Source organism: Chinchilla lanigera, unplaced genomic scaffold (assembly GCF_000276665.1).
Source record: "Chinchilla lanigera isolate Chin_1 unplaced genomic scaffold, ChiLan1.0 scaffold01562, whole genome shotgun sequence".
Classification (NCBI taxonomy): domain Eukaryota; kingdom Metazoa; phylum Chordata; class Mammalia; order Rodentia; family Chinchillidae; genus Chinchilla; species Chinchilla lanigera.
In genome coordinates, this window is record NW_004956963.1 from 430 (window position 1) to 2,170 (window position 1,741).

The 1,741-nt window shown below is 45.4% G+C and overlaps 1 protein-coding gene across 1 annotated transcript; it reads left to right on the top strand.

Annotated features, from left to right (window-relative positions):
- Positions 1-281: 281 nt before the first annotated feature.
- Positions 282-1,400, top strand: LOC102003083 (zinc finger and SCAN domain-containing protein 4-like; the record flags this gene model as incomplete). The annotated part of the gene is made up of 3 exons (XM_013510241.1): positions 282-447; positions 538-830; positions 930-1,400. Coding segments are annotated over 3 exons (930 nt in total), but the record flags the coding sequence as incomplete, so codon positions are not given.
- Between the last annotated feature and the right edge of the window lie 341 nt (positions 1,401-1,741).

Consider the following 1,741-nt stretch of genomic DNA (forward strand, 5'->3'; position numbering starts at 1 on the left):
TATAAAACAATGTTACATATTTAGAAGAAAACAGTGTGGCTAGAATTTCAAAGGAAACTTGTATGGTCCCTTGGGGCACTGATTCAATATTTGCAAATACATGGTCCATAGTGACTTTGAATCACAATAACTTTTGAATATGGAGAATGACACCCTCAGGCAGAAAGGATGTGGTGACCCATTGGCAAAGGTGGAGTGAATGTTTGTTAAGGGCAGGTTTTCCCAAAAGGTTTTGTCACACAACAGATTGATTAGCAGCCCTGATCTGGCCTTGTTTGCAGGTCCACGTCCGCATGCAGGGACAGGAAGCTCTCTTTTCTGAGGATATGCCCTTAAAAGAAGTCATTGTTCATCTCAAGAAACAGTTGTCGGCTGAAACCTTAACAGGAGAGCATATGGAGACACGCTTCCAGGCTGCCCAAAATGCTCCTGTGGAAACAGAACAAGGTGAGCCACGTGAATGTGCATGTCACAGAGGTATTCCAGATGGACCCTTTTGGGGTACAGCTTCACTGAGTGACTTCTTTGTTTCCACAGGAAATGACTATAAAGAAGATGGTGGCACCAATTCCTGGGAAATGACTCAAGTAGATGACAGTAGTACCGATCCAGGAAAAGAAATGGTTTCTCTGCTCATTATCCCAGAAGAGAATAGTCCTAGGCCTGAAGAGGGAGGTGTTTCTTGGGAGAATACGCACAACTCCAGAAGATCAAGGCTAGGCACGTGTGGGTTGCAGGAAGAGTCCCAGGAGGGACCTTCTTACCAAGAAGTCTCTATGGATGTGGGACCAGGATCTTCCTCTGGCTCAGACCAGTCCTCCCCTGAGCCTGTCTCTAAGCAGCACAGTAATGAAGGAAACTCTTATGAAGATCTCTCTGTGGATGTGGGACCTAGATCTCCCTCTCGGTCAGACCGGTCCTCCCCTCAGCCTGTCACTACCTACCAAAGCAATGAAGGAAACTCCACCTGCGAGGGACCCGAAGAAAGACTCCGTGGAGGCCCCAAATCATACAAATGTGAGGAATGCCCAAAGACCTTTAGGTATTTCTCCCATTTATTAGCCCACCAAAGAAGACACAGGAATGAGAGGCCATTTGTTTGTGCGGAGTGTAACAAAGGGTTCTTCCAGACCTCAGATCTACGTGTGCATCAGATGATTCATAAGCAAGAGAAGCCTTTCGCATGTAGCCAATGTGGAAAGTCTTTTACACACAAAACAAACCTGCGGGCTCATGAGAGAATTCACACAGGAGAGAAGCCCTACAAATGCACCATTTGCCACAGAAGATTCCGCCAGTCATCCACATACTACCGTCACCAGAAGAGTCATGAGAGACTTGGATCCCAAAAGGTTCACTCCACATCGGAACCTTCCTCCTCAGCCAGTGGGACGATGTAATGGGTATCAGTACACATGCAGAGAGTTGTTTGTGTAGCACTTATCCACTGACAGTCCATCATGTAATTTCCTGTTTATGTTTTCTACTTATATTTTTCCTTCACAAAGTGTACATTTCAAGAGCACACGGAACATGGCAGTTTGTTCAGTTGAGCATTCCAGCTGAGAGAACGTGGCTGAGTAGAAGGGGAGCCTCGTTCAGAGTTACTCAGATAAGTCCCACTAAAAATACAGATAATTGGAAGAAAAGGGAGGACATACACCCTGAAACCAAAATCAATCAGAAATAGGAGAGTCATAGATCAAGAAAGACAGAGAAAAATGACTTAATATACTGGCCA